The following is a 24,231-nucleotide window of genomic DNA, read 5'->3' as shown; positions in this document are numbered from 1 at the left end:
CAGCGTTTGAAGCCGTGTTCAAAGCCAGTCCAGTTTACGGACTGCTTGAAGCAGCGCTGAGTGAAGACAAGTCCAGACGGCGGGCTGACGGGAGGGAAACTCCTCTGAAACGGGAGTGGAGACACTCACTCAGTCATGGACGTTAGACGCAGAGATTTAGTCAGATTACCAAACAAGCACTCACAAGCTTTCAGACACATCAGCCTTTCCTGTGCTCACAAATGCATGACTGTGTACGTCAAGGGGATTAGCACACATTATAAATCAGATTTGTTTGGACATATGGGCATATACACATTTTTTTCTGGTTAGACCCGCTTTACTTCAAATCGTGGTTTACCAGAAGCTCCTGCATCATATGAGATAATCAGGAAAGGTGAACTTTCATTCATCTGTATTTATTTAGATTTTCAAACCTCCGTTGAATGGTATCTGCAGCATGATCTTGAATTCGGAGGGTGTTTTTTCTCCAGCTGTGTGTTTATCAGCCTCTCTCTGAGTGTAAGCAGCCATGCTAAGTCCGATGTCTGTCAGGCTCCCCGACCAGTTTCTGTTTGGATTACACAGGTGTCGTAGGTTCAGATTCAGTCCTCAGTCTCAAGAGTGTTGTAAATTATTTGGCCTGATTTTGGTTCACATGGCACATTTTTATTTTTAGCAGCATTGACATATCCCAGGAGAATCATTCGTAGATGTTTGCCAGGTGTTTGCTTGAAGCGCATTGATTTTTCCTGGAGCCGTCAACAGGTTACTGTTTCTTTCTGAACAAATCTCTCCTTCTCACAATCTGCACATAAACGGCGGTCAATAGCGTCAAGCGACCGGTTGATCGAAGCGGCGGGCTCAGCTGCAGATTTATTTTGTGGTTTGACGTCACTCTGTTTTCCCAGATGAGCAGGTGCTGCGGTGTCTTTTGGTGTGTGATCACATGTAACTGTTGGGTTCGCCGAGGAACTCGCAGTTGCCATGAAAACTGTAATTTGTGGTTCTGGAGGAGATCGTTAGGAGGGTGCAAGTGCAGCCGCCCGAGTTCAGCACAATATTATGTTAAATCAAAACAATAATGACTTATTACAGGGTTTGCTGTCTGAAGGAGGGAGAATACTAATGCACCATTTTCTTTACTGTGCCAATGTTGAGAAAGTACCAGTCAGGGCTTCTTTTTTTTTTATCGCTTTTACTGATCTGAGTCAGTTAAAATGGCGTTTGCTGACAACAATCCAAATCTGATGCTTGGCACTAAAGTCAACTGCACATTTTTACTTAAAGAAACTATGATAAAGCATGTTTCATCAGTATTTCTTTGGATTTGTGTGATTTATGATTATTTCTCCATTTTAACTCATTAACCAATGGCATGCTACAATATCAGTTTCAATGACAAAACAGATTTTGATCTAACAGGACTTTCTTCAGGACATTATTTTGTTTCTAAACTTACATCTGACTTGACAGACAGCTGCAGTCTTCAGTAAATTCACTCTGGTTGGACATGACTCGCTAGTAAGATGCTTCAAATGAAATCAAAAGTTACTGAAAAACTTATTTTCATGCTACAAAAACCTGGTGCTTTGCTTTGAAAGATGTACAATTCAATTCATTTTGGCCCCACAGCCTTCGGGGTGTGTCAGAGACACCGGGTCTCCGGTATCATGCAATTGAGCTCAAAATTATTCATACCTTTGCCAGATTTAGATTAAAGCAATTTTCATTCAACCAAGAAGTCTTCCAATCAGAAATGAGACGATTATCTGCCAAAGGAGATTAAAATAATGTACAAAAGATGTATTTTCTTCTTCAATTATTAGCATTCATGACAAGTTTTCTATATATTTCCACTGTCATTCTAACAATTCATCTTTTGCAATCGAAGTCTTAAGGTGGAAGGCCTCCTTGCCATCACCCTAATTTATAGCTTCCTCCACAAACTGTTTAGCAGATTCAAGACGAGAGTTTGCTATGGTCTCTCTAAATCAGTGTTTCCCAACCCTGGTCCTCAACGCACACTGCCCTGCATGTTTTAGGTATTTCCTTGCTTTACTCCATCTGATTTCAGTTTATGACTGATTAACAGGCGTTTGTTGAACTGCAGTCAGTTGAATTTTACCACATTAAAGCAGGGAAACCTCTAAAACATGTAGGACAGTGAGCCTTGAGGACCAGGGTTGGGAAACACTGGTCTAAATGATTCATTATTCTTCCTTCCTTTCACAAAAACCATGTTAGTCAAATTAAAAGATAACTTTAAATCTGACATTGTTGAAAATGATTTGCAAGACTGTTAATTATTAATTATTGTGAATGAGATATGGATTAAATTACAATATGCAATATTCCTGTGGTTTGTTTACATTCCACGTTTTTTGTGGATGTTGAAACAGGGATGCACCAATGAATCGACTTTAGTTCAAAACTAAAGTCACCTTATTTAAAAAAGCTCATAATTGTTTCTAAAAGCATCATTTTTTGCAGCTTAAGACAAATCAGGCAAAAGTTAAGGGCACAGGCTTTGACCAGTAAATAAGGATAATCCTGCACTTCTTCCTTTTAATCAGATCTCAAACAAAACATGAAATCATTACTGGCCAGTAAAAGCCTAACTGGTGCATCTCTGCTAAATAATTTTGCTAAATGTGTCCGTTTCCATTTCTCAGGTGTTGCGAGTGCAGCGCCTCACTTTCCCACTGGTATTACGAGAAAGATGGACGGCTGTACTGCAAGAAGGACTACTGGGCCAAGTTCGGGGAGCTGTGCCACGGCTGCAACGACCCAATTACCACCGGCCTCATCATGGTAAGAGCAGCCTCATCGCTCAGCGCCCCCTCTCCCCTGCTGGCTCTTTGTTTGCTGATGAAACTCAAGTTACACCTGAGTCCACACATTTTAGTTGGCCCGGTGATTGTGTGCCAACATGGGTGGATGCACGCCAGACCTGTAACTGACCCTGATCGTGTTAGCGGCTCTGTGAGATTGTTTTCCAGACCGCCATTGACAGAAACGGCTGTTGTTGGGGCAGGAAGGGCTGATCAGGTGGACAACACATGTGGTCACAGCAGCAGATAAACAATCGCCTCCTTCTGCTGAGAAGTGACGCTGCATTATTCAGAAGACAAGATGCCAACATCAGAGGAGACTTGTCTGTTCACTGATGAGTGAAAATGACACACATTTTTAAAGCTTAAGGAAACTAATACATTAATTTAATAAAGTGTTTTCTATGTATGGCAGAGAGCCTGGTGTGGATTTTGTTTGCAAACAGCAGAAATGCAGATAAAATGCAGGTGTTTGTGTGCTTAAGAACAAGATCATTTTCTTTTACAGCAAAGATCATTTTACAATACAAAGCAAACTGATCAATAACTACTATGAGCTGATTTTTAAACTGTCATTAGGGTTTTTTTTTTTTAGCGTTTAGCTTTTTTAATAGGAAACTTAATTGAAAAATCTGGTTTTTTGTCTGTGTTCTCATTGCTTAAGAAGATTTTCAAGTTTACATGATAACATTAGAAGTTAGTCATTAGATATTTTTTTGTTGTAGTTTGTAGTTTTCCTTATTACTCTTTACTTCTCTAAACCAGCAACAGTTTAGCAATGTGTATTTGTCTTTTAGTTTGATGTTTTCTTCTTTTTGCAGCTAGTCATTTCCGCTTTTCTAATAGTTACTTACTTGATAACTAATCTTTTTTACAAAAACACTGTAAATAGTTTAGGAATCTGGTCTATTGCATGTTTTAAAATATTATTAAACACTAGAGATGTTTTTAACTAAACGTGTCCCTATATCTGTACAGGGCTAACTTCGGTTGAAATTAAGTTAATTTAACAGACATGCTGTTGACATTTTCCTACTTTACTCCTCATCTGGGTGTTTTATATTACAACCAGTCATTAAAATGAAACATTACAGTCAATCAAGTCAATGTCATTCTCAACTTTGTTGCTGCAGATGTTTCTGCCTGACGGCGTTAATATGCTGCTAAATTCAGGGCTGGATTGATTAAGAAAACTGTTTCTGACAAGACGCCTTAAATGTGCGTCGCTTTATCATTTGTTTCTAAATATTCAGCACATGCAGCTACTGTACTTCTTCACTATGCTCCTATCTTGCTTATGTTCCCCGTGGAGAAGTTGGATAAAGATCTAGGCTAGTGCTAGTATGTTTATTTTCTATTTTCATATGACTTGTTGATATTTCACTCGTAAAAGATTCCAGTGCAGTTTTGGCATGAGGACTTTTTTTTCCACAGCTTCGTAAATGTAGAGCGTTGCTTTTAAAGGCCATAAAATTTAATGTCTAGTGTTTTAGCTGCTCTCTTGCTAACTCTCCCAAACATACAGACAGATCTTTTAAGATATCTAGCAGCACACAAATCAGGCTAAATGGCTCATCCAGGGAATTGCAGCAGTAAATACTGTCTCTCTTAGCAGTAAGTAAAGGGTGAAAAGCACTAAGATTGTTTTGAGAAAAGGTAGGAAACATCATATGGACACCCTAAACTGTAATTTTGCAAACCCAAATTGGATCAAAATGTATGCTGTGATTTGAAAAATATATATTTATCTGTGTAGCTTTCTATTTCACTTCCTGCTGGTGGCAGACATGACATCATAGTCAGTAGAAACAAGAATTTGTGGTGAAGTTTTGTCAAGCGCTCTGATACAAAAGAGCCAAATCAAATACTTGGGATTACTCTGGAATTGATTGGATATTCCAAATAGGCCTACATCGACAGGCAAAGTTAAATCTGTAAAGTCATTTTGATACCGGTACGAATGTTTGTACAGCACTGAACTGGTTGGATATTATCAGAGTGGAAATATCACAACACAAACATGCAACAGTCCATTGCAAAAGCAGCTTGTTAGGACACGTATCAGACCTGTGGACGCAATGTTGTCCAAGCTGAAAGATTCTTATCTTCAGGTGGCTTTAGCGGGAACACCAACATCCAGAAGCCTTATCTGACGCTCCCCTCCTCCCTTTGCAAAATTGCCAAGTCTTGACTGGTCCGCGGTAATAAAAAGGTTGGGAACCACTTTAACTCCCACAGCTGGAATATTTTTGGCTTCAGGAACTGAGATGCTAGAGCATGTGATGAGGATATTGTAGAGTCAAGAAGACAGTGTGGAAAATAATGTCAGCTGATTGAGGGAATAATATGCAGAGGCTGCGTTATGGAAATGTGTCATTACCCAATCTATTTAGTATGAAACGTAAATGATGAGCAGTTTGGCCACCAGCTGATCGGGGGCAGTAAAACGTAGCTCGTCTTAAATCTGGTTAACATTTGTGGCTGAGCCGAATCACAGTGGCTCATTTTACATTTTATGGACTCATTGCTGACAAAATGTGACACCAGGAAAAATGATGTCTGAGCTTTTGTTCTACAAAACGTTTAATAACTAGTTGAGGTGATGGATTGGTCTGCAAAAGCAAGATTTAATCATTTGTTCACCGACTGGTGTTCATTTGAAATGAATTATGATCTTTGCTTTTCTCTAAATCTTAGTGTAGTGCGTAGATTAACATTTGCATTACCTTCAGACAGATTACCCTGTGCAGTGCAATCTCACTGAGAGTCTCTATAAAGTGAATGAATTAGGCAGAGAGAATGCTGCTTCCCTCTTCTCCGGTTTATTGCCCCTCTCACTCTGCAGAGTCCCTGATTGACCGCAGCTGCACTTTAACAGATTTGACATCAGCCACTCAATCTGCGCTGCTGAGTCGACCGTACCAGCTGTATTACCTTGCTGACGCTTTCGCCAAGGTCAGGGCTGCACGGCTGACCTCGTTGGGCTCAGGAGAGAAACAGTCCTATTTTAAATGTTCACTGGTGAAACACGGTTGCCACAGTGAGTCAAAACAATTTCATGTTGCAGCGATGAGTCAGAGACTGCAGAGACAATATCTACACACCATGGTCAGTTTGTTGGAAATGGGCTACAAGGATCTTTGTTCTCATTTCACCTGATTTCATCAAAGCTATTTTTTACTATGTCTGTCATAGGAACTAAGTGAGGATTTGCATTAATTTTACCTGTTATGTCAGAGTTGTTTGCTTGTGGCAGTGGGGTTTTTGGTGAGGATTAGCACAGCTTCAGAAAACTGTTTGTCATGAACGTTTTGAGGAGCAGAAATCTTACAGCGTATCCTTCATGCATCTGTGTTTCCTCTGAAATGCTCGTCTCTCTGCATGCACTAACCTCACTGTAAACACACATTTTAAGCTGTTTTGTCTGTGTTGACCGGGTTACGGTCCACTAACTATGTTCCTTTCCCAATCAATCGCTCAATTGGTAATCAGCGCCTTTAGTAATTAAAATTTTTATTCACTCTGAGATTGATTTACTAATGATTTAATGGAGCAGAAACAAGCAAGTCTAAAGATAAACAATATTGCAGTAATTACACATTACTACCAAAAACGAGACGTCAGAGCTTAGGAAATTTGACGCACAAAATATTAATTAAATTCATTGACGTTTAAGGTTATCAAGAGGATTTTGGTGTCTCAGGAGTTTAAGGAAAGTTTCTGATTTCCAATAACTAACAACAGTTTGAGGAAGAAAAGAAAAAGAGGAAGATGAGGTCAAGATCTCAAACCCATCAGGACCGATTTTTCCAACAGAACTGCAACTAAAGAAAGAAATGAATGACTTATTTGTGATTCAACATCTGATTGTTGCCTCAGCCGTAGGGAAAATCTCTGCAGAAGCAGCGATGGCTAATATGTGGAGTGGAAACTCGTACAACATATTGGTTTATCTAACCAATGTGTTTATTGGTTTATTGTTTATTATTATTGCCTATAATACTGTTTATTATAGGCAAAATAACAATGCCACAAGATTTTAAACTTTTTTTGTTCCATTGAAGGTTTTTGTCATTTGTATCAAAGTAAAAAAAAAAACCCCAATTTGTTAAAAGCCTATAGAAAATAAATGAACCATTTTAAACATATATTTTTTTTCTACTACTTGCAATTATTGGTTTAGTTTCTCTCCATTGTTTCCTCTCTATGAATCAACTATTTGCTTAGGGCGGTTGTTTTGCATATTTTAGGATATTTTTGTGTTGGACAATCACATTGCATTGTGTTGACTGACTGTTTGCTCAGAATGAGCCTTTTGTTCTCTGCAGTGTCAGCACTGGGTAAATTGGGAGTAATTCAGCCAGAGAAGAGGCTCTCAGTTATTTACAACCTTAGGCTGATTGATGTGATTACATCAGAGTTAGCTGATGTAATTTAAGTTCCTCTCCTTTTCCATCTTTCCTGCTGTCTGTTTCTAATCAGTCACTCAGAACTAATCAGTCGGCAATAATTCAAGATATCTAAACGTTTAGTTCAGAGTCAGGCACTATTAATTCAACTATTTTAACAATATATCAATGTCTTTTGGAAGAAGCATTTCTATTTTTTTTAAATAATCATGTCTATACAGTGTAAATAAAAAGCAGTTTTCTGTTAGGTTAGCAGAGTATCCTGCTAGCTAGTAGCTATTTACCTCTGACATCTCTGATTTAAATTTTTATAAATATATGTTTGATTAAAATGAACATTGTTCTTTTATTCTACGAACTACTGACTACATGTCTCTGAAATTCCAAGCAGAGATTTAGTATTTATTTGCAGAAAATGAGAAGTGGTCAAAATAAAGAAAAAGATGCAGTGCTTTCAAACCTCAAATAATGCAAAGAAAACAAGTTTATGTCAATTTAGAAACAACAATACTAATGTTTTAACTCAGGAAGAGTTCAGAAATCAATTTTTGGTGGAATAATCAGGAGGTCCCGTAGATATTTTCTGTGAAATGTAACTCCTAATCATATCTAAAATATTTTTTAAAAATGCAACTTGGGAAGCCGGAATATTGTCACAATGCTACTTTACATGCTACTGGATGTTGTTTGCAAAAAGCATAATTTAATACACAACACCCCAGAACTGAAAGGGATTTGCTTTAATTTTCCTAAATAGGTATAAAACCTTTTATATATTTAACTGTCTCTCATAATGGACATGAAGCAAAACAATTAGATAAATACCGCAACACAAAATTTATGTCCACTTAGTGTCGAGTAAAACCTGTACTGAGTACACATTAATAGAAAAAAAAGTTCTTGCTTACTGCCTCAGCTAAATTCATACATTCACTATTATTATTTTGACATTTACAGCTAATATGACCTTAATCAGGTGTTTCCACATGACCCAAAGGGGCCTAAATTAGCAGTTTTCTGTACTTTCCATTGTGATGCTTCACTTTCAGTTACTATCGATCTTTGGAGTTATGCCAGTTTTGGGTTTTTTCCTTTGTTTCACTTTCATAATTTTTTTCTGGTGCAACAAAATGTTTTGAAACAGAAGGAGGAGGAGGAATTCAAGACCTTTCTGCGAAATCACAAGCAGTTGAAAATCCTTTGAGGGAACTTTGTGTTTCCTTATGAAACTCCCCAAAACATGGAGAGCGCTAACATCAGGGAATGCACCTCTTTTACATACAGAGTCATTTTCTGAACATTTTACGATAAAGTGAAATGGGTTGACACATTAATGAGTGGGGTTAAATGTTAACTTTGTAGCAGTTTGGGGTTGAATCCCAAACCATTGTTTGTCATTGTTGGTACAGAAATAATTGCCAGATGTTTTGCTGAGTCAACATTAAATGGAAAGTCCCACATCTACATTTGCAGCTTACCAACTCCCACTAGTATTACGCAGCTGTGTGTAACTAGAAATCTTCCTACTGTTTCTGTAAATACCTCCTGGCCGGTTTTGCCTCTAGCTGATCACACAGCCATGTGTTGTTGGGAAATCATTTTTCATCTTTTTGCAAGAAATGCTGCTCCTTGTGAGATTGTAGGAACTTTTTCAATTGTGCAACATCAGGGATGAATGTGACTTGACCTCTGGGAGGTCGGAGGCCCACATCACATACAGTCGGAGGGTTCAGCGTGCTGGGCCTTTTCAGTCAATCGCACGTCAACTGTATGGATCAGACGCCATAATTTGATCAGTTTTTCCATTCGGTGCTTCAGTCAGAGACCCACATTGACTTCTCATTTCCTCCCATTGGTGTGGAAACCGTGACGAAAGCGGCAGCCTCTGTAGGCTGAAATCCCCCCTGAGGTGTAGCTGTGGGCTGGGCTGGTTTCACTTCTGACCTCAGAAACAACAAACTTGACTAAACTCACACTTTTGCTTTTGCTTTTTTACCATGCAAGTAATTGAATTTGAAGTCATGGATTAGATGGGGGGGGGGGGGGGGGGGGGGTTCTTCTTGGTAAGGAAAATTCAGTAGATTTAAAGAGAAGTGGAACAAACAAGTGACTGCACTAAGTAATACCTGTTTTGCAGCAGTTCTTAAGTCTTACATCATTGTGTCATACCAGACAAACAGGAGATCGCCCAGCAAAACAAGCATAATGAGGTTTTATCGGAATGAAATGAAGGAAAAACAAACAGCAATGCTTCCCTTTATCTGAGGTCTAACTCTACAAAATAAGTGATTTATGAGACCTGAGTCTGGATAGGATTTAAATAGCAAAAACATTTATCCCATGTGATAAAAGGAAGCCAGTAAGTGTGGATCATTCGGGTAAATTATTAATGTTGTCGCCTCTTTTGGCTGTTTGGTTGTCATGGAAACGCATTGTATAGTACACACATTTCTTGTCACACTCACAGAGGTGTGTATGTTGTCATCTTAAGGGTGTGTTGGATTCATCATACTGTGAAATTTGGTGACCGTTGATTATTTATGTTATCAACGAACATCTTTTAAAAAAAATATATATATATATATATATATTTTTCTGTTTTGATTTTCTTTTCCAGAAATGTAGTTACACTTCATAACACCGATACATCTTTAGTTAATCACTTAGAGTAAATCTTTTAACACCTTTCACTTATCAACACTTAAAGTAAGGAGAAGAAAAGCCTTTAAATCCTACACAATAGCCTGTTATTAACAGAGTACAAAGTATGGAGATTACCAGGTTTTAGCTACGAAAAGAGACATGAACCTTAAAGTCTAGACTTTAGAAAAAATGGCTTATGAAAATATTTTATCTATAACTCACCTTACAGTACTTAAATTAAATCTCATTTGAGTTTTTCAACCTAACTGCTGTTGTAGTCAATAGAAAACCCTCGTTGAAAAAGAGAAAAGTTAATCGTGGCATTTTGACGTATCACATAAAACTCAAAATTAATGAGTGAAAACAGAACAAACAGGTTTGGTTTGCTTGTATTGTGTAACTTGTTGAGTCCTCCTGATACCGGCGCACAAAGTAAAACAGAAAGAAATGAAAAATGAGATTAGCATCTCAGTTGTTTTATGGCTCATGTTTGTTTTAGATCAGCTCGATTAGTCAAAGCAGTAGCGGTTGAGTCTCGGTGTGAAGAGCAGCTATCGGTTGCGAGTTTGATTCCAACTTTATCCTAAATGTTTTCACGTATAAATACAGGTAAAAGCCAGTAAATTAGAATATTTTGAAAAACTTGATTTATTACAGTAAGTGCATTCAAAAGGTGTAACTTGTACATTATATTTATTCACTGCACACAGACTGATGCATTCAAATGTTTATTTCATTTAATTTTGATGATTTGAAGTGGCAACAAATGAAAATCCAAAATTCCGTGTGTCACAAAATTAGAATATTACTTAAGGCTAATACAAAAAAGGGATTTTTTAGAAATGTTGGCCAACTGAAAAGTATGAAAATGAAAAATATGAGCATGTACAATACTCAATACTTGGTTGGAGCTCCTTTTGCCTCAATTACTGCATTAATGCGGCATGGCATGGAGTCGATGAGTTTCTGGCACTGCTCAGGTGTTATGAGAGCCCAGGTTGCTCTGATAGTGGCCTTCAACTCTTCTGCGTTTTTGGGTCTGGCATTCTGCATCTTCCTTTTCACAATACCTCACAGGTTTTCTATGGGGCTAAGGTCAGGGGAGTTGGCTGGCCAATTTAGAACAGAAATACCATGGTCCGTAAACCAGGCACGGGTAGATTTTGCGCTGTGTGCAGGCGCCAAGTCCTGTTGGAACCTGAAATCTCCATCTCCATAGAGCAGGTCAGCAGCAGGAAGCATGAAGTGCTCTAAAACTTGCTGGTAGACGGCTGCGTTGACCCTGGATCTCAGGAAACAGAGTGGACCGACACCAGCAGATGACATGGCACCCCAAACCATCACTGATGGTGGAAACTTTACACTAGACTTCAGGCAACGTGGATCCTGTGCCTCTCCTGTCTTCCTCCAGACTCTGGGACCTCGATTTCCAAAGGAAATGCAAAATTTGCTTTCGTCAGACAACATGACTTTGGACCACTCAGCAGCAGTCCAGCTCTTTTTTTCCTTAGCCCAGGTGAGACGCTTTTCGCGCTGTTTCTTGGTCAACAGTGGCTTGACACGAGGTATGCGGCAGTTGAAACCCATGTCTTTCAAGCGTCTCTTGGTGGTGGATCTTGAAGCACTGACTCCAGCAGCTGTCCACTCCTTGTGAATCTCCCCCACATTTTTGAATGGGCTTTTTTTCACAATCTTGACTAGGGCGCGGTGATCCCTATCGCTTGTACACTTTTTCTGACCACAGTTTTTCCTTCCCTTTGCCTCTCTATTAATGTGTTTGGACACAGAGCTCTGAGAACAGCCAGCCTCTTCAGCAATAACCTTTTGTGTCTTTCCCTCCTTGTGCAATGTGTCGATGGTCGCCTTTTGGACAGCTGTCAAATCTGAAGTCTTCCCCATGTTTGTGTAGGCTTCAGAACTGGACTGAGAGACCATTTAAAGCCCTTTGCAGGTGTTTTGAGTTAATCAGCTGATTAGTTTGTGGCACCAGGTGTCTTCAAAATTTAACCCTTACACAATATTCTAATTTTGTGACACACGGAATTTTGGATTTTCATTTGTTGCCACTTCAAATCATCAAAATTAAATGAAATAAACATTTGAATGCATCAGTCTGTGTGCAATGAATAAATATGATGTACAAGTTACACCTTTTGAATGCAATTACTGAAATAAATCAAGTTTTTCAAAATATTCTAATTTACTGGCTTTTACCTGTATATAAATGTACAACAAAGTTCAACCTGGTCAACTTTGTATGGTTGAAACAGTCAGATTAATTACATTGGCTGTCCAGCCTTCTGCCGTTGATGTCTGGATGTCTCAGTCCAGTTTCTGATGCAGCGTCCAGAACTCCCACAGTAATTTAATAATGGTCCAGCAGCCTGGACCAGTACCTGGACTCTGTCTCCACCACTTTATCATGACAACCAGCAGGAAGCACACAGAGTTCATTTGACCTTCTATTAATAACCTCACGCTTCGTCGCCGAGGACGGGGTCAGAACCCGCTGGACCGCAGGACATGTTTCATTTCTGTGATCTGTACAAGTAAAGAAAGAGAAAACCGTAATTAATTAGATGTACTTTACAGCACTAGTGACTGAATGTTTGCTTTACTTTCAAAGTATTTAACCCTGCTGAAAACCTAAACGTAAGATGAAGAGGCCACTTAAATTACAGTACTATTTTGTTTTATATGAAATCCGTCTTTTCCATTCACATGCTGATAGTGACAAGCTACTGGGTTGCAGTGATGGCATAGTTACTTTGAAAAAGTACTGATTGATTACTACTTGAAAAAGTAACTTGGTTAGATTACTGATTACTTGATTTGGAAAGTAACTACGTTACATTTAAAGTAACGTTTTAGTTACTTTCAGCAGCTGCTAACAACAATGGTGTGAAAATCACATTGATCTTTGCCAATACTTAACTGTAAGCTATTTTATAATAGTAACATCAACAATGTGTTTCCACTTATAAGGTTGAACTGAAGAGGAGATTTTTTTTTTAATGGTTACAACAGTACAAAAAAAAAGTTAGTAATTATTTGTGTGTGTTTTTGTGTGTTTCTGTTGTCTGGAAAACTATAACTAGGATTTTAAAGCCCCCATGTCCCCCCAGCCTCCAGGTTCTGCGTTACGGCCCTGCGTTTGGTGTCAGAGATCAGCGCTCATCCTGCGGCTCCACAACTCAGATGTCCCACTGCACAGATTTGTGACGCTTATCTTAATATTAATAATTATAATGGCGTTAAGTTGCACAACTTTACGGACACGTTTGTTCGTGGCTGTTTTCACGGTTATTGCGCTGTTCAAATTAGTCTCGATGTTTCCAATATTCTGGAGAGCAACGCGAAGCTCGACGTCATTCACAGGTAATATATTAACTTAACATTAACAAAGACACAGCGGGACGGATCATCCGGGAAATGATGGACCTGGAAGGCCTGACTAAAACTAACTGGATGTCCGGCACATTCTGGGCTTTATTATGAGTCTCTGCTTATTTCCAAGCCCAAAGGCGCAACTTCACGTTCAAAAACGAGCCTAAAAGCGCAGCCCGCGACTCATTACATTTGCAAGCGACTTTTAAAAAACCCAAAACAAGCCCAAAGCCGCTTATAATAATCGGACTTTGGGGCAGAAACTCAAAATAGTTCCTGTTTTTCCATCAACAAAATGCGCATCTCCCTCTTCCCCACATTGTAGAAACGGCGATCTCTCGACAAGACGCGTAGAGGAAATACAATTAAATTAGAAAATAAAATAGTGATTCGATAAATAACTATAGTCTGACTACTGGATTTGAAATAGCAACGCGTTAGATTACTCGGTACTGACGTCACTGCTGTGCGCTGAGGCCGTCGGACAGAGTGCGAGTTCAAAGTTCAAAGTTTCGCAAGGCTTTCTACTCTTGCTTTTCTTAAAGTTTGGTGGTTTTATTTATTTAGCAAGTCTCGACAAAAGAAGTCGTGCCAGCTCTCGAAACTATCAGAAAGCGATGTCACTAAAAAACTGAAAATTATAAAACACTCTCATAGTTGGATTGCGTTTCTTTCTTTTTTTGTTAAAAATTGACGCAATTTGCGTCTCTGTTTGTTTAATAGTTTTGAGATCTTGTCGGGTCCCGTTGCTGCCTGTTGACTCAAACCTGATCTGTTGTCATTTGGTTTTGTCTGAATGATTCATGGGGCTGAGAGGCTTAACAAACAACGAAACGTTATTTTGAAAGTAGTCAGATTGTTGATAAGAAAAAAGTAAAAAAAAACAAAACAACAACTTACAAGCAGCCCCTAAGAAAACCATTAAAAAAAATCCCACACAAGTCTCAACATCCCAAGCAGATTACAAGAAAATGCGTGTTTTTGATGAGGACATTTCTGAAGACAACATCAGGGGGTGTGTGTGGAGGTGTGTGTGTTGGCTGCATCTGGCTGGCGGGCGGGCGCATGTGCCAAGAGTGGGCGGGTCCAAACAGGAAACGATGAGGTCATTGCAAAAAGTAAGAGGGGAGAGGAAGACGGTGAGGAGAGGGATGGGTGGAAGAGCCTGGAGGAGGGACATTGATTCAGAGACGAGCTAAGCTGCAAAGGCGTGGGCTGCTCCCCTCTCTCTCTCTCTCTCCCTCCCTCCGTCTGCAGCTCTGTGACTCCGCTCGGCTTGGCTGCTGCCAGTGTTTTGTTGTGACAGCGAGGGGAAACGCTTGCCTCAGTAGAATGAACTAGAAGAGCAAGGAGGAGACTCCAGCTCTCGCTGACATGGTGGGAGACTTGTTTTTCTGGAGCTTCTGCTGTCTCAGGCTGTGGAGACGGGATAAGAAGGTGAGGACGGTCACTGCTCTCACTTCCTGGGTGCCTTTTGGATCATGTGTAGTATTCATGAACGGGCCAGGACGCAGCAAGGCTCACGGAGGGGGGGCGGGGGACGGTCTGCCGGGTCGCTTTCCTGCATGCGTTTTAAAATTTAACGCTGAATTCAGTCCGTGATGCTGCATTTTGTGGGTCATTTGAAAGTAGGCCACTGTATCACTCTAAAACTACAGCCCTGCTCTATTTTTGCTTTATTGCGAACAACTGACGAGACATGCCTTCCAGTTTTAGAAGCTCCTCTTTCTCAGCTATCTAACATAAAAGTACAACTTTCAGGGTATTTTTTTAATTTGCCGCTTTCTAAACACAGCGATGGGTTTCCTCATTTTACCACAGTGGATGTGGGATCTGCAGAGCGAGAAGCCAGAATTCATTAGAGGCCTGTGTGTATCTACTGTGTTACTGTACTGTTTGTGGTGGAAGGGGGTTTCCATTCAGAGAGCATCAATGTGGCTCACTGTCTTCATTCCAGTTCTGTTTCCCTAAATTATTCCCACAGCAGCTTGAACGTGTGAGCAGCGCTCTTGGTAAACTTTGTTTGACCGTCTCTCTGCTCAAACAGTCTTGATCACAGCTTTCTGCAACATTTTAATCATATTTATGTGAATGTAAGCTCTATGGAGTCCCTTTGATATGTTTATTTTTCTCGGTATTTGGCTGTTTTTGCTTTCTCTCTGTGTGTTATGTCATATAGAGCTGTTTTTATTTATTTTTTTAATTAATGAACATAAAGTTTATAGGATCAAAAGAGAGGTAAAGCAGATTAAAAGGACCAGCGATTGAGTTTGCTGTCAAACTGCAGATGAATATATGAGCTAAAGTCAGTGTTAACATTTGGTGTTAAGGTCAGTGCTGTTATTTATCTTATCAGTACTCTTCTCTGGAGTCAAGTAGAATGAAAAATACTTTGAAACCTACTGGTTTATTTTCATCCTTGGTTCCCCTTTTTGTCGCAACTCATCTATTTTTATATAAATAACTGCATGACTTCATCTTTTTAAGGGTTCTTCTCATGTTTGCGGTGTGCTCTGCTTCAGTCTGTTTTCCAGTTGCAACATTTAATCCACAAGGGAATTGTGAAATTACGTGGGGAATTTGAAGAATGTCACGGTGGAAAGTCTGAAATAAAACTTTACTAAAACGGGAACTGAACGACTAATGACTAAACATGACTAATGTAAGAAATAAAAATAATGCATTCATGAAATGTATGAATAACGAGGAAAAATTCAATAAATTAACTTCACATTAACATCACCAAATACCTAAATTATTAATAAGTACTGCATATTATTCAATTTTAAAAGAAATTGACTATGGTACAACCCGGTAGATAAGCCAGGATTGGAAACCCCAGGAAGGTTGATGGCGTAACATTAAAATAGAAATTAAATGAAAGATGCAGCTCATAAACAGACAAAGTTTGACTTCAACAACAAAGGAGAACAAGATGGAAGACAAAATAAAAGACGAAATTAATCACAAGCCTTAAAAGTGGTTTCAGGTTTTATATTGTTTAAGATATTTTATTTATTTATCTATTATTTATTTAGCTATGGACAATTACAAATACAGTGGAACTCCAATTGCTTTGTTTTAGTGTTAAAGTAGCTTTGCTGATTTTCAACACAAGTCCACAGGAGGCTTTTGATAGATCAGAAAACAAAAACAGGAGAAAAGTAAAAGAAGTTAAAATCTCAAGCAGCAAAGTTGGACCAGTGTTCAAAGACCCAGAAAAATTACATCTCAACAAAAAGCCCTTCTGGTTTTCTTTGAGCTGTTTTTGACTTTTGCATTTTCCATTTTTCCCAATTTACCAGAAATCCGCTCAAGACAATTCTGTAATGCTATAGAACTATGATTTACAGCCTGCACTTTTTAAACAGTTTAGCTTTAGGTGGTTAATATGCCATCATAAAGCCCTCAGAATAATTCTTACAAACTACAAACTAAGAAAACTTTTGTGCCAAAAACTGGTGATTTAATGGATCTTCCATCACCTTTGCAGTTTTTCTAGTCGATTAGAAAACTGCAGTCAACGGCTCAAGTATAGCTGACTTTTTGTAAAATGATCACAAATAATTCATTTTATGCTCATGGACAAAACATTTTAAAATGTTTTAAAATAGGACCAGTTCTTTAACTTTGTAGCCGTTAATGGTATTTATTTTCTACAAATATGTGGATCGATATTTGGACCGTTAACTTTACTTAAAACAAAATTTAGGATTTATTTTAAACTTAAATTTTATTTATGGTTTTTTTTATGTACAGTTGTAATTTTGGCTGCTGAATCTGTTCAAATGGACAAAATCCATGTTACCTAATTTGTGTTTCAAATTAACAAATTGAAGTTCTACTTTGGACTTAATGAAAAGAAAATAGTAAAATAGATTTTTCAGAATTCATGCTCTTTTTAACTTAAATATTTTAGCCCTCCCAAAAAATTATTTTATTGACAGTTTTGTTTTTTTTAACATTTCTCATGAGGCTTATTTGGGCAATTATTAAAGTGAACTCTCAATAGGAGCTTTTTGTTTGTTTGTTTGTTTGTTTTATTAAATTTATCAAATTGAAAAAGCCCATCGACAGACAGTATCTTGTCCAAAAGTTTAGTAAAGATAGGTAAAGGTTCTTGGCAATAACATGAATTATTTTCTTATTCTTTCATTTTACGTTGTGTTTAATTGAAAAATTTTCACATAAAATTGTTGCATTAAAACAAACAATGCAAAATTAATTTGTGTTTTTTGTGCATCGTGGAAAGTAACCAGCAAGTCAAGGCCTTATAAAAATATAAAAATCTGTGTTGGCTAGCAAAAGTCTGACCAGTTAAATCTCTAAGGACAATAAAGTTAAAAAACAGTAACTGTTTCTGTATAATTAAATATCCTGAAAACCATTTCTGACTTTTAATTGAGGCAAAGGTTGTGGAGAAAGTGTTTAGCTCACATTAATAAAGTTGATTTGAATGCAACCCCCCCCGATTTAATAAATTAGCCTTTCATCCTTAAGGTTATAAATTTGTGGTAGAAATGTATAAAGATGCCTTATTGTTGTGCAACAGTGTTTAGTCGTGCACCGTGTGGACTCACAGGACCGGAGGGGCGAAATCAGAACAGTCTGTGGTTTGTTGTTGGAGGCTGATTTTGGTCAGAGATGGAGATAAAATGAAGAACCACAGTCAGAAGCGTGATGATGAGCTCATGCACATTAGATTCACCACAGACACAACACACCCGCAGTCCTGATGAGAAAGACGGTAACATCCGGAGGAACCAGACATGTGATGCGTCTCTGCTCCGTTTTAAGAAAGATTCTGATCGCGTGGTTGAAATTAGTTTTATTTTAATTAAAATACGTGAGTTCTCTTCATCGCCCTGCTTTGGAAAGGAAGGATGTGTTTTATGGGAAGGGAGCAGCTGTCTGTCTTTAAATGGGTGTGTGTGCCCACATGGCAGACAAATGGCAGCCTTAGTGACAGGCTGAGTCGAGCCGACACCCTCGACGTCTCTGTCCAGCTGTCCTCTCTTCCTGTCCTCTCCTTCTTTACAGGCCTGCACCTAAAGTGACGCAGACAGGGAGAGGAAATCCACATATATCCATAAACAAATGTGATTCCCAAAGTAATGAAGGGAAAGTTGTTTTCCTTCTTCCTCCATTGCGTTCAGATCTCGGATGTCACACATGGGTCTGTTCAGGTCAGATCCAGGCTCTGTTTTATGAATTTATTAGATTTCTGTTTCACTTTTATGCTCTGATCATAAAGGTTGGTTATTCTGTCTCTTCTGTTTTTTGAGGTAGACTAAAAAGAAATGCATCACGTCAGATTGTTCTTGTATTAAAGTCACATGGTGCTTTATTGCCACTGTGGATTTTTTTAGAGGGAGTATTTATTAAAATAAACACTTTGTTTCTGTGAAGCCTGTGAGTTATCAGCTTATGTTGACCCTTTTCTGTCCACTTTTGGTGTCATTTCTGCTTTATTATTAACACTGTTTCTGTATTTTTGTGAGGAAGGGCAAGCAAAAAATGGACCAATTACAATCCCCAGTCAGTTTCTCAGAGTATTTCTATTTATTTGCGTGATTTAAATGCTTTAATTTAAGGCTTTTTTTCTTCAGGACACAGTTGAGGAAAATTCAAACTGGCTTTCGTAGGCCTTTGTGTTTTTTATTCTGCAGAAAAGCTAGATTCACAACATGTAGGGTAATTAGATGGATTTAACCTCATTGTCTTGTATGCAGAACTCCCTTGTTAGTCTTTCTTTACATCATTAGCAATGCAGATTGTTGCAGTTGATTAGATCTGTTGAAGGGTTGAAAAAAGATTAAAAATCTGCCTCTGAAAGCAAAAGCTGAGCGCCGCCTCCAGGGAGGAAATGGCTCTGGTGGGCTCAACCTTTGGCACTGACCGCTGCTGCTCATGTTTAACCATAGGCCCTCATTAAGTGTTTGAGTGAATGCGTTATCTGCATTGACGAGCGACCAATTTACCTGAGAGAGTTGAAGGAGGTCATTAACTCAGGAATGTGGAGGAAAGAGCCATTTAATCAGTGGTTTCAGCAGAAGAGTCAGCAAGAAGGTGCAAGCTTATTTAAAAAGATGCTTACTAAGTTGTTTTTTTTAAAGAATGTTTTAAATAAATGAATGTTATAAACAGTTATTGTACTGCAGAGGGTGTACTTTAAGTGCTCGTTTTCTCCCCAACACTACAGTTAAAGACTTGTTTGATTATTTTAGCTGTTTTCTGCGTGGAGAACAATCAGAGATGTGAACCCCCAGCAGAGCAGCATCCACACATCTGTCAGCGTGAATCATCTCCTCCTGCCCTGCTCTGTTTTTATAGCAGTAATTCAATTGCACTTCTTGTTTACAAAACTGCCCCCAGCTGCCGCAGACATCTGGCTGCTGCAAACTCGATCTCGGATCTTGCAGCTCTGCTTTAACCCTGGTGACCGAACCTCACCCTGCTTCCCAGATCGGCCGTAAAAACCTCGCGTAGCTTGTAACTCGCCCTGCTTAAAAGCTTTTCTTGTCAGCAAGTTGCTTTTTATTTGATCAGTGAAACAAGCAAGCACCTTGTACAGTTTGAAGGAATAATTAATTTTGTATGGGTTTTTTTTTTCCCCCTGCAGGTTGCAGGAGAACAGAAGTATCACCCAGAATGCTTCAGCTGTCTGAACTGCAGGGCATTTATCGGTGATGGAGACACATACGCGCTGGTGGAGAGATCCAAACTGTACTGGTGAGCATCCACCACATCTTGCTGCCTTTAAAACCTCAACCTTCAAGTGTCGAAATGGTTAAAACGATGCTTTTAAATAATTTTGTTCATGACCGATAAGAGGCGAGATGGTGTGAGCTTCATAATCCTGTCTACGTTTTGTATATTTGCTCAAAGCCGCGTTACCAGCGGGGATGTTTGAGTGTGACTGTCACAAGACGCACGCTTTCAAGCAGATGATTGAAAATGAAACTCCCAAAAACTTCAGGCGCTCTCCAGTCTTTTCCATCATGCTGCTTCATCACGATGGCATCTCGCCTCACAGGGAGGCACTTTTACCTCGAGTCATGACCAAGAAAAAGAAAAAAAAAAAGGTCAATCAGCAAGTAACGCAACAGCTGTGATCTCACCATTACTGAGTCATCCTGAGATCCAATGAGGCCAATGGTTTCTACCGACATTCAGTTTCGACAGCCGGCTTGTTAAATAGGTTTTCTACAATTTAAGTTGAAAGTGAAATTACATAGGGAGCAATAAATGCAGATCATAAATTACTCTGTAATCATACATTAGGTTAAGACACAGAACTGATTCCCTCGTAGGTTAATTCCCAGCACATTTCTTATACACAAAACGTCTCGTTTGTTGGCTTTCGAAACTAAGTTGCTCACGTTGAAGGTCAGCCTCCACACAATGATTGCACAGTGAGCGCCATGTGCTGGAGCTGGATCTCATCAACAACATGTGATGCTTAAAACACAGATGTAATGAGAGCTCGGCTTTCTTTCACATGGTTTCTCGCACCCTGCAGAGCCGCTTTACTCAAACCTTCGATCATTTTCCCCGTCTCTCTTCTGACTGCAGCGGTCACTGTTACTACCAGACCATCGTGACGCCCGTGTCGCTGCCGGACTCGCCACACTCCCGGATCCCGCACACCGTCACGCTTGTGTCCATCCCCCCCTCTGGCGAGGGGAACAACGGATGCAGAGGGCGGGGCTTTTCTGTGGCGATTGACCAGCCGCTCAGCCCCACCAACGGCTTCAGCCCGGAGCATGGGCGCACTGTCAGGGTGTCCCAGTGAGTGTCAAAGGGTTTTATATTTCATTTAGTCTTACTTGTTTCCTTCTACTTCTGACTTTGCTGTGTGTTGTTTCTATCCTTTTGTTTAAATGTGCTGATTGTCCTGTTTTCTTGTGTTAACTCCAGAGTGGATCCTGACTGCATCAGCCCAGACGTAAAAAACTCCATCCATGTTGGGGACAAGATCCTGGAAATCAATGGGACGCCCATTCACAACGTTCCCCTGGATGAGGTAGAAACTGCCTTCAGGATCTTCCCTCTAATGTGTTGCAGCTGTTTCAGTGAAAAGAGAGCCGGGTTATACTTTCTAGTGTTCGCCCAGTCCACTCTGAAGTTTGGTCTTCATGTGAACCCTCTCTTTTTCTCAAGATCGACCTGCTCATCCAGGAGACCAGTCGGCTGCTGCAGCTCACCATCGAACATGACCCTCATGCTCAGGAGGGAGGCTCCTCGGAGGCCGAGGATCAGGTGGATGGCTGCCTGTTCACCCCGGTGTCGGACGGCCCTAGCCCCACCCTGCCGATCACCCAGGCCCCCAACCCTGACATCAGCAACCTGAAATCACGTATAATCACGTAAGAATAGCTGTTTTTTAAAAACACATACAAATTATGCAACTGCAGTGTGGACTGTAGTCAGATTGTCTTTATCTCTTGTCTCTCTCAGGCGGAGCTACAGCATTGATAAGTCACCGGGCTCCAGCAACGCAGCATCACCCGTCTCACACAGGAAGGACATCAATCGGTCAGAGTCGCTCCGGGTCGTCTCCAATCGGACTCACCGCATCTTCCGCCCGTCTGACCTCATCCACGGAGAAGTCCTCGGGAAGGGATGCTTCGGACAAGCCATAAAGGTAACCCTGTTTATATATTGCACATTTCTGCCAAATGTGGGCATACATAAAGCCTCCAGAAGATGGCAGCATTGAGAGAAGCTGGATGGAATCTCAAAGCAGGAAGGGAAGATGTTGGTTTTAACACTTCATGGACATTTTTCCAGTTCTCATGTCATCATACAGATGAATGAACTCTTTACGGTTAATGCTCTCCCTTCCTGTCGCTCATCTCTGTCTGTACATGGCTGTGTCATGTTGCAGGTGACTCACAAGGAAACGGGGGAGGTGATGGTGATGAAGGAGTTGATTCGTTTTGACGACGAAACACAGAGAACATTTCTGAAAGAGGTGAGCGCAGACCTTACAGGGCAGGTTAGAGGTTTAATGTAGAAGATTCAGTATGTTCACAATTAGTTTGAGCACAACTTTTACAGCAACAAATTACTGGTCAGAAGCAGCAAGAAGGTGCAATTTCAGGGAATAGGCGATGCCTTGCATAACCTCTGGTAAAGTTTAAGAGGGGGAGTGCTGGCATTCTCTTCTCCCACAAATGACAAATTTTTCTCTCCCACACAAAACCTTAAAGCCTCCCTAGACTCTTAATTCATGTTTAATTATAACAGAGAACAAACATTTGGACTTCTGTCGCACTATTTTATCCTTTTCATAAAACTAATGTACTGTGTCTTTACTAAAATTACAATTAAATTCCTTTTAATATGGCCAGAGCCAACAAAAAGAATGTTATTCCTCTTGAAGATTTTCACCTCCAACATATTTTATTGGGATTTAATCTGGTAAAACAGCATGAAGTACCGCAGTGTTGTAAAGTTAAAGTAAAAATACTTATCTAAAGAGCTGGTTATGGATTTATTTAGTATCATTAAGTTAATACACAGATGAATTTGCTTCAATCTACACCGACCCATTGTGGTTCTGGTTCTATGTTGTCTGATTGTGGGGTAGACGTTTTAATTTCCAGTGTTTCAAATTTAATTTGTAACATATTTTTTCCTTTGAAAACCAAGCCTCATTTATTTTCTGCTATTATGAGTTTCTCACATAAATTGTTAGTTTCTGGTTTTAACATGGCAAAATAGAAAATGCTTAAACGGTACGGACACTTCATTGTGTCTGTGTCCATTATGTTTATTTAAATAGCAAGCAGACATCCAAGACCTCAGGATACAGTCTGAATTTAGCCTTCTGCTTAGTGTTTCATCCTCATTATTGAAGCCTCAAGCACCTATTTATCAATGTTTCTGTGTATTTATGTGTGTGGTTGCAGCTTTTAGTAAGGGCTTGCTTTGTACTTTCCCCTGCAAGTCTCACATTACCAGGTCTCTTTTAATCTTGCTTGCAACAGGAAGACAAATGCTTGGTGTAATTGTAGCCCTAACCTCTCAAGCAGTAACAATGCCCAGTCTGAGAAGGCTGCGGTTGTGGCACCATTTGTAGCAACCTAATCAGTTTATAGTTACATTAAATGTGATTAAATGAACAAATGTGTTTGCTGTACTAAAGTCTTAGCTTGCCTTTTGCTTTGGATGTTTATCATTCCAGGCATTATATAAAATGCTTCAGGCCGACATTACTGTTGACTTTTGCTTTTTTTTTTGCTCCATAACTGAAGTGACTGTTTGTTAATCCGTCCTCAGGTGAAGGTGATGCGCTGCCTGGATCACCCCAACGTGCTCAAGTTCATCGGAGTCCTGTACAAAGACAAGAGACTCAACTTCATTGCAGAGTACATAAAGGGAGGAACCCTGAGGGAAATAATCAAGAAGATGGTAAGAATGACATGGGATGATATATGTTATGAAATTATCTGGTTTTCTCACCCTTAACAGTTTTGTCTGCTGAAACCTAAAATTTAAGTGCAATTTCTATTTGCAGGACAGTAACTTTCCCTGGAACCAGAGGGTCAGTTTTGCAAAGGACATTGCTGCTGGAATGGTGAGTTCAGAAACTATCCGATTCCAACAGCAGCACAAGGTGCAATGACCACTGCTGCCTCCCTCTAGTGGTCAACGTGGAGCAATACAAGCCTTGTGTAAATCGTTCCTGTAGCTCTCACTAAAAGTGTTCAGAAGCTTGCAAGCGTCAGCTTTTTTTGTTTTGTTTTTCTCAGAATGAGTGCAGCTTAATTTTACTTTTCTGCTTTGAGGCAACTTTTGATCACCCGGTTTAATTAATTATTTTTATTTTCCCTCTCCCCTGTTTTATCTGTCTCTTAGGCATACCTGCATTCAATGAACATAATTCACCGGGACCTGAACTCGCACAACTGTCTTGTCCGAGAGGTAAGGAACGTTTACTCCACTCAAATATGTCTGTGCTTGCACACCTT

General features: G+C 39.6%; 1 protein-coding gene across 3 annotated transcripts in view; it reads left to right on the top strand.

Moving 5' to 3' along the window:
* Positions 1-24,231, top strand: part of limk1a (LIM domain kinase 1a) — a 52,683-nt gene that overhangs the window by 22,002 nt on the left and 6,450 nt on the right. For 2 of the 3 annotated variants that reach the window (XM_032545957.1, XM_032545958.1), the window contains 10 exons: positions 2,655-2,793; positions 19,875-19,984; positions 20,828-21,043; positions 21,173-21,278; positions 21,416-21,621; positions 21,713-21,899; positions 22,143-22,229; positions 23,540-23,671; positions 23,778-23,837; positions 24,119-24,184. In XM_032545957.1, the coding sequence (XP_032401848.1) occupies positions 2,655-2,793; positions 19,875-19,984; positions 20,828-21,043; positions 21,173-21,278; positions 21,416-21,621; positions 21,713-21,899; positions 22,143-22,229; positions 23,540-23,671; positions 23,778-23,837; positions 24,119-24,184 (1,309 nt within the window). Of the gene's footprint in view, positions 1-2,654; positions 2,794-14,436; positions 14,690-19,874; positions 19,985-20,827; positions 21,044-21,172; positions 21,279-21,415; positions 21,622-21,712; positions 21,900-22,142; positions 22,230-23,539; positions 23,672-23,777; positions 23,838-24,118; positions 24,185-24,231 lie in introns of those variants that run through there. The other variant, XM_032545959.1, reaches the window with a different exon arrangement.

This window comes from Xiphophorus hellerii, chromosome 18 (assembly GCF_003331165.1).
Source record: "Xiphophorus hellerii strain 12219 chromosome 18, Xiphophorus_hellerii-4.1, whole genome shotgun sequence".
Taxonomy (NCBI): domain Eukaryota; kingdom Metazoa; phylum Chordata; class Actinopteri; order Cyprinodontiformes; family Poeciliidae; genus Xiphophorus; species Xiphophorus hellerii.
The sequence above is the reverse complement of the archived record's forward strand: the minus strand, read 5'-3'. Positions and strand labels throughout refer to the sequence as shown.